Raw genomic sequence first — 15628 nt, forward strand, 5'->3', positions numbered from 1 at the left:
AAGAATTTGTCCCATGTGAAAGTTAGTGTCCCTTTATGTGGTGTTACTTACAACTGCTGGTGAGGGGACGTGGATGCTTGCGACGGATCGCGGGCGGATGTGATTGACCAGGTGGCAGAGGACCACGCCGTCCATGAGTGCGGCCCCCAGGTCTTCGTGCAGGCTGACCTTGAGTCTCATCTCGATGCTCTGGGGAGGAAACAGAGGGAAGCCACTTGTCATCAGGCAACAGAGGGTCAAATACAGTTATGGGTATTTATGAATTGAGACATTAACTTCATTATGAGGAAGAAGAATGGGAACACTTGGAAAATACTGACACTGTGTAACTTTTTCCTAAAGATATAGTAAAAATCCTGCTGTAGAAAAACAAATTCAGCTGCGCCTCAAATTTTTAGTAAGTTGAGTGAATGGAATAATGGAATTACTTCTTGAGTTCAATGTTGCCTCAGCCTTGGCTATGGAAATAGAAAACCAGAATGAGGTGACCAATAGAAAGCAGGTCCAACGGGTTCTGACAGGCAGCCAGGGGCAGAGGAGGGATTAAGGGATGCTTTTCTCTTATATTATGTGTTACCTGAGAAATCAATTTCTCTCCCTTTAAAAAAAATTGAACTTTCTATTTTGAGATCATTGTAAATTCATACTCAGTGACAAGAAATAGCACAGAGATCCCATGGACCCTTGGCCCAGTTTCCCCCGAAGGTAACAACTCGAAGAAGCATACTGGAGTATCACGAGCAGGGTACTGACACGAATACGGTCAGGATATGGAACATTTCCAGGACCACCTTCCTCACGGTAAGTTTTTATACCCACGCCACCTCACTCCCGCCCCAAGTACTGCTTCAGCCCTGCTCTCCTTCAGCCATTCCCTCAAGGCTCCCATGACATGAATATGGACCATCTGCTATATTCCCACAGGTCCCTGAGGTCTGTTCACTTATTCTCCATCTGTTTCTCTCTGTTATTCAGACTGGGTAACTTCTATCACTTCACTGTCACCTCCATTCTGCTGTTGAGCCCCTCCACCAGGCTTTTTGTTTGGGATAACGTGTTTTTCAGCCCTTTACTTTGGTTGGGTTCTTCTTTATGTCTTCTATTTCTTTGCTAAGATTCTCTATTTCTTTGCTGACGTGCTCTACTGTTCTCTCTGTTTCAACCATGTTTGTAATTGCTTGTTGGACCATTGTGATCACGATGCTTTAAAATCTTTGTCAGGTAATCCCAACATCTCCGCCATATTACTGCCTCATCTGTTGACCGTCTTTTTGCATTCAATTTGAGATCTTCTGGTTCTTGGTAGGATGAGTTATTTTCTGTTGAAACCTGGATATTTGCCTATTAGATGTTATGAGACTCTGGATCCTATTTGAACCTCCAGTTTTAACTGGCTTTTTTGGACACTGCTCTGAGTTACTACCCTGTTACTGCTGGGTGAATGCAGAAGTCTATGCTTCCCACGAGGCCTCAGACTTGGTGGAGGGAGGATCTTACTGCTGGATGAGGGTGGAAATCCAGGCTCCTGTGTGGTCTCCACTGACGCCTCGGGAGGAGATGGGCTTGTTCCCAGCTAGCATGGATGAAACTCCTGTCTGCTCCCTTGGTCTTCTCTGATACCATCCAGCAGGGGTGGAAGTCTAGCCTGCTCCATCTTTGCTCGTATGGATAAGGGTGGAGCCACAGTACTTTTCGATGTTTAGCTGGAGCAGAGCATTTATTGTCTAAAAGTTTTTGTCTTGTTAGGTTGCTCCTTTCCTGGTACTTTCACTGAAATAAGCAAGCTTTTGGGTGGCCTTTTAAAAGAAATTGTGCCCATTAGCATTTCTAGGTTTCCAACTACTCTAGCTCCAAGTATGAGATATATGAGGTAAAAAACAAAACCCACAGAACTCACCACTGTGTCATTTCTAGTCCCAAGGGGCCCTAGCCAGTTTGCTGTCTTCTCTCTACCTTTCAGAGTGTTCTTATGTTTATTTTATATATAATGTCCAGGGTTTTTACTTGTACTTAGTGACGGAAATAGGGAAAAGTAGGTATGTTCGATCTTCTCAAAAGTAGAAGTAGAGAAATTAACTTTTTAAACTTCAAATACAAATTCCTATTTTATAACAGTGGTTCCTGTTAAACGGATAACAGCCCAAGAAAGAATGACTTAGAGATCTGGAATAAATGAAGCACTAGAAAACCAGTGCATAAAACAGTGTCGCATAATTCGCTTTCAGAACGGTCCTTTGTGTAGACACCTACTTTTCTTCTCCACATTCTTTCAGTTCCTTATTTTACATCGTAAATGAAAACGTAAACAACAAACATAACCCACACTTTAAGATAAAATTGTGTCACTCTTTGAGAGGCATATCTCAGCTTCTGACCTTATGTTCTCCTACCTCTGGAAGTTCACCGCCCAAATTTATAGCACATGCAAATACTCAAGGCCAATGACAGTGGTCTGACTCTCACTCTGTGACTGGAGAGCCAACCACAGTGACTTAAAGTGGTGGTAAAAGGTTTTTGTGTTTTTAATTCTTCCCTCCTGACAACCTGCTAAACAATATATAAAGTATCATCTGCAAAAACAAAGATGTGGACCTACCTTAATTTAATTTAATTTAATTTAATTTAATTTAATTTAATTTATGGGATTCATTTCTCATTTGCAGAACTCATTGCCATCTGAAATTATATGTTTATTTGTTTCTTTCTCATTTATTATCTCCTCTCATAGACTATAGACTTCGTAAGAGCAGGGACCTTTATGTTGTCTCCTATATCCATCTCCTAGAATATTGCCTGGCACACAGTAGCAGTCAATAACCACCTGCTAGTGAAGGGAGAAGATGTACCTTAAATCTATCCCCTCTAGACTTTCTTACACTCTTCTGGTTCATGGCTATGGTACTTCTCTTTGAATATAAAGAACTTATGAAGCAATTTATGATGTGCTGACTTTAATAACTAATACCAATGTGTTCTCTGGCAACTGACCCATGCACTGCTATCTGATCTTTCATATATTCATGTATGAGCTCTCGAGCTAGAAGCTGTGTGGGAACAGAAACACAAGGAATAAGACTGCCTTGTGCGCTGCCACCAACAAGCTTAAAATCTTCATGGCACTTAGCACAAGGCTTCATTCTGGGTAGGAACTCAAACGCTTTGCTTACAAAGTTCTGACCAGTTGGGATACAAAGTAGGGTAATGATAAACATTTTTAAATTAATGAATGGAATATTATTACTAAGTAAAAGAATGACAGTGTATTATTTTAAAGCACATCTGAATTGAAACAATACTAGGCTTTATCCATATGTATTTCTACTTCCATTATCTCATATATTCCTCACAAAACCCTACTAAGATGGGAAGTATTTTTTTAATACATGAAAAAACCTGAAATCAGGGATGTTATGTGGCTTGCCCAATACCAGTCAGAAGGTGACCTGGTAAATTTGAAATGAGGCCTTTTTGCAGTACATCAAAGTCTATTTTCCAAATGTACAGAATGCTGCCTCAATTCTGAAAATGAGTATTTGGTGACGGACTATTTCTGGGTGAAAATGGGTATTCGATGATGGGCTGTTTCTGGGTGAAAATGGGTATTCGGTGATGGACTGTTTCTGGGTGAAAATGGGTATTCGGTGATGGACTGTTTTGGGGGTACCTCACGGAGTTGTTCCACCAGTTCCTTCTCCTCTCTCATCTGTTCCATTTTCCTCCGAATTGTAAATTGTGGGTCTATAGATTCCAAATTTCTCTGAGGTCTTAGAAACACTGTAATAAAAAGGAAAAAAAAAGTCTTTATTGAGTGCCTCCCACAGATCACCGTATAAGACTACTCGTATGGAAGTTAAATAGTTCACCCCAAATAATGCACTTACCACTCACAGAAACAAATTCTGACTTCACACGGAAAGCTCAATTTGAATATTCTTAAGATCATATTTTAAATTGTACTGAGTTATGCAGACTAACAACAGTTGTATTTTTGGTGATAATAGACTGAATCCAGGGAAGGGTGTGGGTCATCCTTGGAACCATGCCAGGCCACAGCTCTGACACATGTCCCCTCTCTCCTGTTCCCGCTGCTTTCGTCCTAAGTGCTCATTATACTTGGGGTTTTACGATCCTTTCATAAATTCAGATAATTATATTCAAAGAAGAGGACTCTAGAACTGCTTTACATATTACAAATGAGGACAGGTTAATATTTCTGTTGGCCAAAATTTGTTATCAGCCTGAATTAAGAACTAAGTGATGATACACAGGATTGCGTATTAAGTGTGGAGTGGAAAAATTCTGCCTTCTATCATATCACTGACACCACATCCAAAAAGTTAGTTCTTTAGAGATGAGCATAGACTCCTTTTAGAAAAGCTGGCAAGATTAGAGGCAGTTTAAGAGATCATCCTTGGCTTCACGTCTTTAAAATTACGACCATCAAGAAAGGCAGCGAGCCTCAGGCTCCAGAGAAAATGAATGTCTAAGCCTCTGAAGGATAACATGTCATAAAGACTCATAAAGAAGGTACACAGTGTTCTACATATGGCAGGGGATTCTAGCAAGGATTTTAATCACTTTTTATTATGATACAAAGCCCAGGGCAGATTTAAACTTGAATTTTTTTCTTCCTTGAGATTTTTATCCCTTTGAGACTGTCGACTTCCCATGTACACAGGAGGGAGCAAAGTGCTGGCATGAGCTGTATTTGCTCCCCTTGTTCCACTGACCTTCAAACTACATGTGTGTTTAGGCAGCAAGGTGGGCTAGGGGAGCCCTCCAGGAAATTCTGGGCAGGGAACTTCGGTTTTAAAAACCACTACCACGGGGAAGGCTGCACTGGTGCTGCAATTCCAGTAATTTCAATCACCATAATTGTAATAATGTAAACAACAAGGTCATGCAATGTTTATTCTATTCTGACAAACATTTCCTACAGGCCACTTTAAAAGCTACTTCAATATACTAATTTTTAAAACTTAAATATGGTTTACAGATACACTTAGAATAGAAAAACCTGAGTCCACTCCCTGTAATCAATTATCCCGTGCTCACCCAACTATGTCGTTTTAATCTCAGTGTGTACCTTTGGACCAAACCACCTCAATAAATGACTTGCACTGGGGCGCCTGGGTGACTCAGTCAGTTAAGCATCCGACTCTTGGTTTTGGGTCAGGTCTTAATCTCAGGGTCCTGAGACTGAGCCCCACATCAGGCTCTATGCTCAGTGTGAGTCTGCTTTAGGTTCTCTCCCTCTCTCTCTCCCACTCATGCATGCACTCTCTCTCTCAAATTAATTAATTAATTAAAAATGACTTGCATTATGTTTCTCACATCTCAGTATTGTCTAAGTCAGCTGTAGGGTATTTGAATCAGCATTCTGATGCTCTGTGGAAGACTAGAAAGCTGTCGTAATAAACCCTTGATTTACAGTCAATGGAGAAAGAGGGTAGTCTACTAGACATAACACCTTCTGGAACCTCAGGGAGGGGGTCAGCCTGGGGCCCGGGCCTCTGCTTCAAGCCATCCAGGGAGGTCACCAGCAAAAAGAGCTAAAGACATGTCACCAAAGGGCTGTCATCAAGACCCACAGAAACCAAACCCACAGGAAGTGAGACCGATTATTTAAAAAATCAAGGCAAGCCCAGCAAAGGAAGTAGGGTAGCGTAGCCCAGCAGGCAGAGATGAGCAGTTCGCAGAGCAAAGAATGAGGAGAACGTGGACAAACTAGGAAGCAGGGAAGAAACTGGAAATGCGTTAAGCTTGCCTTTGCATCCTATCAAGACCAATGAAAACATCTACCCATTTACCATAACATCCAGAAGAAATATATATTGGAATGTAAAATTTTAGAAATAATCCATGCCCCCAAAGAAAAGAAGTCAGCCAAACAAACCAAAAAAGTCAAGGAGTGTGAGCAGAGTTGAAGAGTATACACACTAGCCAGCAAGGGGCACCCCAACATCGTTTAAACAAAGCTAATGTTTTCTTTGGAGGTTTGATTTCCCTTTGCCTTTTTTCTAGGGGGCAATCTTATCTAATACAGCATGCTTAATATTTTCAATATGTTTTTATTGGCAGATTTCTCTCTGAATACGAAACTATCAGGAAGCTGAATTAACCATGAGCTTTAGTTTAACAGCACACAATTGAAGTATCTACACCTTGTTAGAGCCCTATGTGAGATAAGATAATACAGTGGTGTCTGGGTTTTAATGTCCCAGCATCATTTTTCATCTTAAATTCCCGTGCATCTTAAAAATACAAAATGCATGCTTGCGTATTTGCTCTACGAATGTTAAGCAATCACAAAGTGTTAAAACACATCTGAACTATGTTTTTTTAAATGAATACTTCAAATGTACCTAAAATTATGGGAAACCATGACTGTAATACTGCTGGTTTTCTAAATGGATTAATTACTGTGGAATATATGAAAAATTAAAACAAACTCTTCAGGCTAATAATAAATCTACAGAGCACATATGTGCTTGCTTATTTTGCGAGGTCTATTATGACAGAATCATTTTAATGGGACCATGATGGTAGCTCCGATTCTATTACCTATGGTTTTTTTTCTTTTCTTTCAAGTCATATTTAAATAATACATGCAGTGACCAGCCGGAACCAGAGCTTCGGGAAATGATCTACAGGAGAATGATCGTTTTTTCCTTAATTTCATATCACTAAATTTTAAGAATTTCCTTACTTAATTCAGGGGGGATAAAGTTTAACTCGAGGCTACAAGACAATATTAAGAAGAGCTTCACTGTTGGTACCTGTTTTTCAAATCAAATGCCACCCTATTTAAGTGTAAGTAAGAAGAAAAAAAAAGAGGGGGAAGAGAGCAGAGTGAGGGTGTAGAGGACTGTGTGTGTGTGTGTGTGTGTGTGCATGTGTGTACATGTGTGTAGGAAGAGACAAAGAAGTGGGTGGTTTAAGGGTGATTTAAGATGCAGGAGAAATTAGTCCTGCTTAACGGTTTAATTACCATGTATCTAATAAAGAACATTCAAAGAATGGAAAAGATGATTTGCCCTATTTGTAATTTCTTTAGCAGAAGAGACAACTCTCTAGGCAAAGCCCCTGCAAGGAACGATGAATACATTCATGCAGAATGCCAAATTCATCTTTACAGGTACAGATCAAATTCCACGGATTCTTCCATTATCTCTGCTACTTCCTTCACTTTTCTCCTCACCCTCATCCCTGACCTGGGAGTGGTCTGTTCATCAACGTACAGAATTCTTTATCAGTGTCTCTCTCATGGCACTCATCACTTTCTCTCTTACAGTCTAGATCTGTTCCTCTCCATTATGACTCTTTAAGAGTTTATGTCTGTTTCCAATTTGTATGTCTCCTACTGCCCCACAAAGCAGTTTGATGGATGAAAAAATGAAACAAGTGTTTCCAAAATTCCCTCATCCAGAGATCAGTCTATTTGGAGAGCATCTTTGCAGAGATTATCCTACCTGATAATCAGGCACCTCAATTTTTCCTGTCACGAAAAATCTACTAAAGCTTGGTTTCCAGGTCTGAACTCATTAGACTCTGAAATAAAAGTTCTATAAAAGTAGGTATCTTGTTTGTCTTTTTCAGAGTTATAGCCATAACAACGAACATCATGCCTAGCACAGAGTAGACAACAGACATTGAAGAATGTGTGCAAGAAACCATTTCTCTATTTAAGAGTATCTTTTTAAAAAGATTTATTTATTTTAGAGACAGAGAGTGGGGAGGGGGCAGAGGGGATAGGGAGAGAGAATCCTCAAGCAGACTCCTTGCTGAGCACAGAGCCCAACACAGGGTTCAATCGCAGGACCCTAAGATCATGATCTGAGCAGAAATCAAGAGCTAGCCACTCAACCAACTGGGCCACCTAGGCACCCCAAGAATATCTTTGGTTAAACTAAGAAAGCCCACTGCTCTAAAAATTGCCTGAAATGCTTATTTAATTATGTGAAATGCACTTTTGGTATAGAATTCATCAGTCTATATTATTAACCTTTATTACCTAAATTTAACTCAATGAGAGATTTCTTCTCCATGGACGTATGGGGTTTTGAAATTCAGCTCTCAGATTGTCCTTGGAAGTTAGGAACCTGCACTGGGTGTGATGTTTAAGACAGACAAACTCAAGGGCAGCAAAATAAAATGGCTTTGAAAAACCAGCAGGGGCTCTAGATCCTGGCTAATGTGAATTAGAAGTCTGATTAATGCATTCATTTATTCCCTTCTGGTGCCCCAAAATGAATTAGATACGTCCTCTCTGCCCTCAAAATACTCATTATTTCCTCTCTATAATTTTGGGCAATTTATGCTAACCTAGTGGATTTCACCTACTTGAATAGAACACAAAGATCAGTAAAAAAGTAATCAATGTGCAGAGTCTATGTGACACCAAATAAATTAGCACCTCTGAGTGTGGAGCGAGGCAGCTACAGTCTTAAAAACACTCAGATGATTCTAGGGCTAAGAATTACTGAAACGCCTCTCATGGCCTATTTCCTCATTTTTGTATGGGGAAAAGAATACCTAGAAGTGCAAGCTTATTGTAAAAACTTAGAAAATGTCTGTAATTGAGCCAAGATGGATATGTCCATTCATTCATTCTCCAGTGATAATTCAACAGCCAATTTTAAGTAAGTATAAATTAGCACCCACAAACTAATTGCAAATGAAAAAGGGACAATGATTCAAAAGAAGATAGGAATATTACTCAGCTATCAGAAAGAACGAGTTCTCAACATTTGCTGCAACATGGACGGCACTGGAGGAGATAATGCTAAGTGAAATAAGTCAAGCAGAGAAAGACAATTATCATATGATTTCTCTCATCTATGGAACGTAAGAACTAGGAAGATCGGTAGGGGAAGAAAGAGATAAAGAAAGGGGGGGTAATCAGAAGGGGGAATGAAGCATGAGAGACTATGGACTCTGGGAAACAAACTGAGGGCTTCAGAGGGGAGGGGGGTGGGGGAATGGGATAGACCGGTGATGGGTAGTAAGGAGGGCACGTATTGCATGGTGCACTGGGTGTTATATGCAACTAATGAACCATCGAACTTTACATCGGAAACCGGGTATGTACTGTATGGTGACTAACATAATATAATAAAAAAAATTTTTAAAAAAGATATATCATATAAACTCCTAAGAAAGCTGGAAATTTGGGCACAATTTAAATTTTAGTCTATATTAATTTAATATACTAAATTTAATAATTAAAATATTAAAATTAATTTAATAACCAAAAAAGAATAAAATAATTGCATATTATATCAGAAATATTTCATGTGTTATTTGAAAATTTAAGTATAATTATATACATCATACTAAATATAATAAAACTAGGTTCAAATATTAAAAAAAAAAAGATGATAGGAACAAAAAAAGAAGAAGAAGAAAGGAACAGTTTTCACTTCCCAGTGAAGGGGCGAAGGGGAAAGGCAGGAAAGAGGCAGAGTGGTAATAGGGCACAAGAGCAAAGGAAAGAGAAGTTGTTCCTAAGTTAAGAACCAGTCGAAGTGAATTGCCCCACCCAGCGCCAGAAGTGCCCACTCAGCCCTGCACACACCCTCCCGCCCTCCCATCCATCTCAAGGGGCAGAACTCTGGGGACTGTGGGAATTCAAACTTCCAAGAAATCTTCTAGCCAGTTTGCCATTTTTTATTTCTTTTAGAAAAAGATGGGGGATTGAAAATGAGACATATTTGGAATGAAATACTGAAAAGAATTTAAATTAAGGGGAATTTTAATATAAAGCAAGACAGTGAACAAGGTCTAAAAATGCCAACTTTACCAAAAACTAATAAAATATAAATGAAAGACAAACTGCATTACACACTGGGTTGAGTCGGGAGTAAGATGCCATTTCTTTACAAAGGTTGAGATAGGTGCAGACAACGGATACCAGGAATAGGGGGAAACAAACTGATTACGGCTTGGAAATGCCAAGAATGGCCCCTGAACTGGATCTACTATGTAAGAGGAATGAGTAAGAACAACAGAAAATCGCAGGCTGTACTTCTCCTGCAAGATTAATTTGTATGCTTGTGAATACGCAGAGTGTAGCTTCGTTAATATAAAAAATGCTTTGGAAAATATATTGAAATCACAAGGCCAAGTTAGCACAAAGAATGAAGAAGCATGTGAAAAGTCAGATCTGGGAACCTGCACAAATATTGGTAAAGAATAGTTCTGCATTCTAGACAAACTGCAGGTAGGGATAAATGACAACCGCCCATTACCTGATGTGACTGATGGAACCACATGAATATCGAAAGTGATTCCTTTATTATGATTGTGGTACGGCCTGATAGCTACACGTGAATCCTGGAATTTGCACTCGTACAAAAAATACCAAGTAAAGAGTGCAAGGTTATTTTCTTTTCAGAGAGATTTCTACAATTATTAATTTCTATGGAAATCTTAGGAATTTTATTAAAAAGAAGGCAGTCTGGCTTATAGCTTGTACCGAGAGTCCTCAAGAAACAGCTGCAGAATGAGGATGGAAATGGTGCAGAGTTAGGACTCTGGGTGGCCTCGCCTCCATTGCTACGCAGCAGCATGACCTCACCTTTTTTTAGTTGGCACATCATGAGATAGTTGGCATGTCTATATAGATAGAAATTCTACTGCTACATAACATGACTATATCTTTCCCAGCTTACACCAAAAAAAGGTCCTTTGGTTTCAGATATCACTACTAAGGAAATACCAAATCACACATAAATCTTTCATTTTAGGCTTGATTTCCTTTAAACAACAGCAGAACCATAAATAGCCATGCTTTCTGAAAAACAAAAATGCCTCTCCCCCTCTTTTTTATTTTTGAGTAATGGAACCGTTTCTCAAGAAAGTTTCCACTGAGCCCTCTTCAACCTCCAGAATTTAAAATAGGGATGGTATAAGGAGGGACTTCTGTTTCATTGCTGTTATCGTTGAAGCGTAATTATTTTCAGTTAAAAAAATTTTGAAATCTATGAAATAATAAAACTCCTTTTACAACTAACCTGCCAAAATATACATGTATCCTTCTTTACAAGGAAATTGGAAAACTTTTTAAATTGAATTTTGACCAGAAATCACAGCAAATGTTTTAAATATATTTTTTCTATATAACATACTTCAATTAAAAAATAACTATGATCAGAAAATTTATTTTCCTATTGTGTTTGCATCTTGGCTATACCTCATATCTCACTTCTCTTACTTATAAATCATGCTGTTTCATTTAAAATTGCTTTTGTTACTTTGTACCTCAGAGTAAAATAAATGGAGATTCTGATCTATGTGGCATGTGGGTCTAGATAACTATATTTTGTTTTCATTTTTTAGGCTATTTAAAATATTTAATGGCACAAAATTAAAAGATATTCATAATAATCCAATTAGCTGTCTTCAATGTTTTATTGGCACATTTGATTTTCAGGCCAATTTGAATATTATATAGGTGAACGGACACTCAAAAAGGTACCAAAAGTTAAAATGTGCAAATAACAAAAAAAGGAGAAGGCAAGTGATTTCTCTTCATTTTCAGAAATTTCTCGACGTTAACATTATTTTCAGTGCACCACTCAGGGATCAGCCGAGGCATTAATTACCTTAAAAATCTCATACAGTTAAGCATAGATAATAAAAGATCAAACTCCAAACGCACTTTGGTGCAGATGCAGGAGCAAGCAGAGACACTCCAAATGTGCAACCCCCAATTTTTGTAAACAAGCAAACAAACGAAAAACAAAACAACAAAAAAAAACAAAGACAAAAACAAAAATACCCAAACAAACCCAAGCGGAAAAGGTAGAGAAAGAAATTATTGCAAAGTCCTCCCGAAATTCAGAATTTTCAAGTTAATTAAATGTAGTTCTACAAATTGCTAGAGAACCATCCCCATGCACTTTTCTGGACTTTACTTTCCCGCTTTACTCATTGGTTCTTAGAGCCGGCATGCAGGTGAAGATACTCTATCCTCAGCTGAACAGATATGAACGTTCAGTCTATTCATTGGCTTATTAATGAGCACATTGAAGAATAGGTACAAGGCCACCTACCATTGTCACTGTCTCCTTCAGATGGAACACTGTAGCTAGAGCTGTCCCATGTTTGTGCCTGTGTAAGTTTGTTGAAGGAGATAGGAGGAAGAGTGAGGGCTGGGTCTGCAGGAGAGCAAGAGAGCCGGTCCGCGTACAGTTGGACAAGGACCAGGAAAAACCAAAGGGGCGGCAGCATTTCACAAATGGCATAAGGTTTGTATGGAAATGAAGCGAATTTCATATTATGGGATTTAAATTCAAATGTACAATATAGGGGAAGAATGAAAGATGGCGCATGAAATAAAAAGAATGATAAAAACTGAGTGTTAGTACTTATCAATCATATACTTTGCATGCAGTTAATATCGTTAATCTTAACAGTTCTGCAAGCCCACAGACTCAGAGTCCTAATGAATCATGTCACCAGAAAGGAAGAGTACCCACAGATAACACAGATACAAAGCAGAAGACCTACCACTTTTTCAAAAACCTTCTAAATAACTAACAATCATAGCAAATACAATTCACACAAAAAAATGTGGTTACGTAGACAAAGCTTAATATGTGTAAATATATCCATTATTTAGAAATGAGACTATTACAGAATCAGTGTTTACCATGTGTCTTTTTTTTCCCAAGGCAATGTAAAATTTCTCTTTAAAGGCTACTGGCATGCTTTATTGATAGCTATAGGTAGCCAACTCTGCTCAACCCTGGGCACGCACACCTCTCAATACTGTCTTTGGTACTGATCAGTAGAAAAACAATTTTTGATACTAGCAGAGTCTCTTTAACAACAAACCTAATTCACCAATAGATGTCAATCAATTTCAAGCACTTCTGAGTTAGGAATGAATATTTGAGTATCTATAGTTGTCTCTCTTTGGAGGAAAACACAGAAGAGAAAAAAAATTTCTTTTGAAGAAAACTATCAGCCTACTTAAGAAACTACGTTCTTATTCTAACTTGCTGATTTGAGTAGTCTGTTTTTATTTATAACACAGAAATCACATAAATCCATATACTTCACTTAAAAAGAAAAATTAATTGGCTTTTAAAAGTTCCAAAGCTAATAAAGTAGAATTTCTTCTTAAATCATATGATCCATAATTAAGATTGCTGTATATATTATTTTTTGGAAAATGTGAAAAATACATACTGTAATATGTTTAAATTACTAAGTACAATGAAAAAAAATCCCCAATATATAACACAATTTTATAAAATTCCAACACGCCACTCGATGTTCCTAAAGATAAATCAGCATTATTTACAGCAACCAAACTCCACAAAGCTTTCAACAACTAGAACAACTTCCACAGTGGTTAGTCAGCATTATAGAAGGGCTGGAAGCTTGGAGAGGAAATTATCTTTGTTTTCTGCTATTCAAAATAAATACCCCATTTCTTTTTCACCACTACAATGAATTTGACATGGTTGAATAGTACAAGTACCATATTGATAAGCTGAATTTGGATGCCATAAAAAAGAGAAAAAAAATCATTGAGACAATTTTACAACTAAATCATAAAGATGCACGTTCAAAAGAATATTGTTCTTTGGAGATGCATTCAACTTTTGATTGCCCAATTATATTTGTAAAATTCCTTAAAACTACTTGTAAAGATTAGAAGCAAGTCTGTAGCCCAGTGAGGTCCTGAATGTACAGAGATGACTCTCCTGCCAGGCCATCACTGAAGGCACAGAGGAGATGTACCCACTGATCATCTCTCCCAGCACACACCTGAGACCCCAGGGAAATGGAAGCCCAGCCCAGCTCTGACTGCATGTGCTCAGTGCCATAAATGAGGAGGCCAGTCATTTGAGCCTTATTTCACACACAACTTGGCTTTCCATAAAACACCTACTAACTTTTGCCACGCCTAGCATTTTCTCAAATAGCGCTGCCTTATAGCCATCCAGAACGCCAGGAAACCATTACACCTGGCTACATGTTACCCATCAATCAACGTGCTCCCAAAACAAAAAGTTTCCTTCATAAAGGAATTATATTTGGTTTTTTATAGGTACCTGTTTACAAAATATACACACGTATAACTTCTGTTTGCCAAAATGCTTTACTGGAAAACCCAAGAACATCTAAGTTCTTTACTAGCTTTTTGCTTAAATGTGTCTGAGTCCTTTCTTAGCACTTACTTAAAAGCATTATAGTCATGAGTGTATGCAAAGATCTGAAAGTATTAAAATAAAAAAGGACCTAAAAGAAGGTAGAGATTGCCAGAACTTTAGTGGAGAAATCAGAAGAACCGAATTGCTCAAAGCATCATCCTTCTTTTTAAAACCCAGAGTTATTTTGCACACTGCTATAATTTACGTCTGTGAATGTGCTAACAATTAATTAAAAGAAAGCAGGTAATATTAAGCAGAAAGGCTCTTTTAAAGAAATGACTCCTGACTACTCATGTGAGCCTTGAAACAATCACCCAGTTGTAGGAGAAAATACCTAACCCTATGAGGTTAGAAAGCCAACAAAGGGTATTTTAGAGAAGTCACCCTGTCAGAGGCTGCTCCTTAGCTCAGCAGCTTACCACGAAGCCCTAGGTAAAAAACTCATTAGAATATTTCTTCCCCACTTACATGCCGCATCACCTTTTCTCTTTGCTCGGATTGAAAAGGAGTTAAGATATCTACTACAAATAACATGGACTTAACAGGTGAATCACTGAAAACAAGGCTCCAAAGTCTGGCCTCCCCAAGCTGCCGCAAAGCTCTGATGTCAGGACTCAGTGTTCACCGAGTGCGTTCACAAGGCTGCTCACGCTAACACATTAAAAAGGCCAAAGACAAACCACTGAGGGTTTAGAAGTGTCAGGACGCTGAGGTTTTAATTTACCTGATCGAGGCTTCAGGCCAAATGGAGCTGTGCTGTTGGAGGTGGGAGAGATTGCAGGCGAGTTCGCTCTCATCTGCAGGATCGGAAGGAAAGGATGCTTTTAAAAACAGACAGTTAGAGCAGAACTACACACGCTTCTCTACACTGCATAGTATTATGGTAACACCACTTCCCTTTTGATTTGCTGCTGTGTGATGAAGCCCTGACTAAAAACACATGAGGACTGATGCATTTTCATATTGTAAGTGGTTTAGGTGGCATCATCAATAGAATGCTGTCCGGGGGGAGAGCCAGTCAATTTTTATTTGCGCAATAAAAAAATTCTCTAACCATGTGACACCGGTGATCCTTTCCGGCTCCAGAATAGATGCGTGCACCTGTACACATACACAGGCCCACATCACGTCCCCCTCACGGGGGCACAGCTGATGAAGAACGGCATGACACATAAGAGAGGAAAACAGGTCACACTGAACGGAGTCTCATCCACAGGGACACCACGCACTGCATCGTTGATGGATGACAGGACATTCGAAATGCTGCCCAATTGGAGCCATCACTCTGTTTTCTATAAAGATGCTGCCATATTTGGCTTTCAAAATATATCTCATAAAATTAATCTTTCATTATGGATAGGGCAGATAAGACTATGATAGCTAATGAAAGAGACCCCCCCAGAGGATCTGCAATACAATTAACTCATGAATCATGACAGTCTCAGATTACATATTTCTTT

At 38.7% G+C, this 15628-nt stretch overlaps 1 protein-coding gene across 1 annotated transcript in view; it reads right to left on the minus strand.

The window, feature by feature from the left end:
• The window catches only part of LRCH1 (leucine rich repeats and calponin homology domain containing 1), a 191389-nt gene that overhangs the window by 24700 nt on the left and 151061 nt on the right, over nt 1–15628 (minus strand). The window contains exons 15-17 of the mRNA XM_040622847.1: nt 14893–14965; nt 3665–3774; nt 52–189 (exon numbers count right to left, since the gene is read on the minus strand). Of these exons, the coding sequence (XP_040478781.1) occupies nt 52–189; nt 3665–3774; nt 14893–14965 (321 nt within the window). The remainder of the gene's footprint in view (nt 1–51; nt 190–3664; nt 3775–14892; nt 14966–15628) is intronic.

Source organism: Ursus maritimus, unplaced genomic scaffold (genome assembly GCF_017311325.1).
Source record: "Ursus maritimus isolate PB19 unplaced genomic scaffold, ASM1731132v1 scaffold_10, whole genome shotgun sequence".
NCBI lineage: Eukaryota > Metazoa > Chordata > Mammalia > Carnivora > Ursidae > Ursus > Ursus maritimus.